Source organism: Cariama cristata, unplaced genomic scaffold, assembly GCF_000690535.1.
Source record: "Cariama cristata isolate BGI_N322 unplaced genomic scaffold, ASM69053v1 scaffold6527, whole genome shotgun sequence".
Lineage (NCBI taxonomy): Eukaryota > Metazoa > Chordata > Aves > Cariamiformes > Cariamidae > Cariama > Cariama cristata.
Window position 1 is genome coordinate 23819 of NW_009628247.1, and position 1475 is coordinate 25293.

Genomic DNA, 1475 nt, shown 5'->3' on the forward strand with positions numbered 1-1475 from the left:
CCATCCCCTGTGGCCTTTCCTCCATCTCACAGGGCCCAAGCAGGAGATGGTGTACGACTTCTGGCGCATGGTGTGGCAGGAGCACTGTTCCAGCATCGTGATGATAACCAAACTGGTGGAGGTGGGCCGGGTAAGGACCCCAGCCCACCCCTCTCCCTCCGGGCTCCAACTCTGCCAGAATCTTCCTCCGCAGAGCCAAAACCCCATCCCGTCTTCTCCTTGCAGGTCAAATGCTCCAAATACTGGCCGGATGACTCCGAGATGTACGGGGACATCAAGATCACTCTGGTGAAGTCAGAGACGTTGGCCGAATACGCCGTCCGCACCTTCGCCCTCGAGAGGGTACGTTCCCACTCCTGCCAGCCATGACCTGCCCAACCCTGCCCTCACGGGGAGAGAACCGACCGCCTTGGGCATCCCTAACCATCGCTAGATTGGCATTTACCAATACCCTCTTTATTTACCCCAACGTGGGGCTGTCATCCCTGGTTGAGGTGCAACTTCTGAACCCTGGGGATGCCAGTAGCTTCTTCCTTTGCCTTTTCCCTGGCTCTGTGCCCTCCGCAGGGGTGAGCGGCTCAGCCCCGCTTTGGTTTCAGCAGTGAGTGAGTATTTAATTTCCATGTAGGCACCATGTAATTGCAATAGGGGTGAAGGATGCTTTTTCTCCTCCGGGCTGGAGCACAGGTTATGTGGCTGTTACTCTCCAGTGTGGTACCCAGGGATGGAGCCGGTGCGATTTAGCCTTTAATCTACAGGAATGTGAAATTACTCTCTAGTTATAGGGTGAGTAGCAAAGATGCTGATGGAATGAGACCCGTGGCTGCTGCCACCACCTCCTCTTCCTCCTTGACTGGCTATTAACCCTTTTGCAGCCGAGGAGGAGGGAGCTGCAAGGCTGCTGAAGCCACTGACTGCTGTGTGATCCACCTGGCTGGGATGCTGAGTTGGCAAAAGCATGAATTCTCAAAAAAATCGGGTGTTTGGGTGGCTTTGCCCTCCCTGTGCACCCTCACTCCATCTCGGCCTTCCCTTGCAGCGGGGTTACTCGGCCCGGCACGAGGTGAAGCAGTTCCACTTCACGTCGTGGCCCGAGCACGGCGTTCCTTACCACGCCACGGGGCTACTGGCCTTCATCCGCAGGGGACGCTGGCCCCATCGTCATCCACTGCAGGTACGTGCGTGGCCGTGGGGCAGAGCCGGCTGTGAGGGGGAGCATCCTCCTCTGGGATGGGATTTGGGGAGGCGATATGGATGGCCCTGGGGGGGAACACGTTGTGTCTTAGGTGGGTGCTCAGCTTCTGGCTCTGAATGATGCTAAGATATTCAGCAGGGAGATGTAAAATGTATAAATTGGGTTCATAGCAAGGAAAGGCTGGGGCGGGGAAGGCACCGGGGCTGACGGCGGGGGGTTGGATGTCCCTCTGCGGTGGCATCTGGCTGTACAATGTCACCACTGGGCTGGTGGCAGCAGG

At 57.4% G+C, this 1475-nt stretch overlaps 1 protein-coding gene across 1 annotated transcript in view; it reads left to right on the plus strand.

The window, feature by feature from the left end:
* The window catches only part of PTPRU (protein tyrosine phosphatase, receptor type, U), a gene marked incomplete at its 3' end in the record, with an annotated part of 24589 nt that extends 23384 nt beyond the window's left edge, over nucleotides 1-1205 (plus strand). Inside the window, 4 exon segments of the mRNA XM_009704722.1 lie at nucleotides 33-130; nucleotides 226-342; nucleotides 1040-1143; nucleotides 1145-1205. Of these exon segments, the coding sequence (XP_009703024.1) occupies nucleotides 33-130; nucleotides 226-342; nucleotides 1040-1143; nucleotides 1145-1205 (380 nt within the window).
* Nucleotides 1206-1475: the final 270 nt, after the last annotated feature.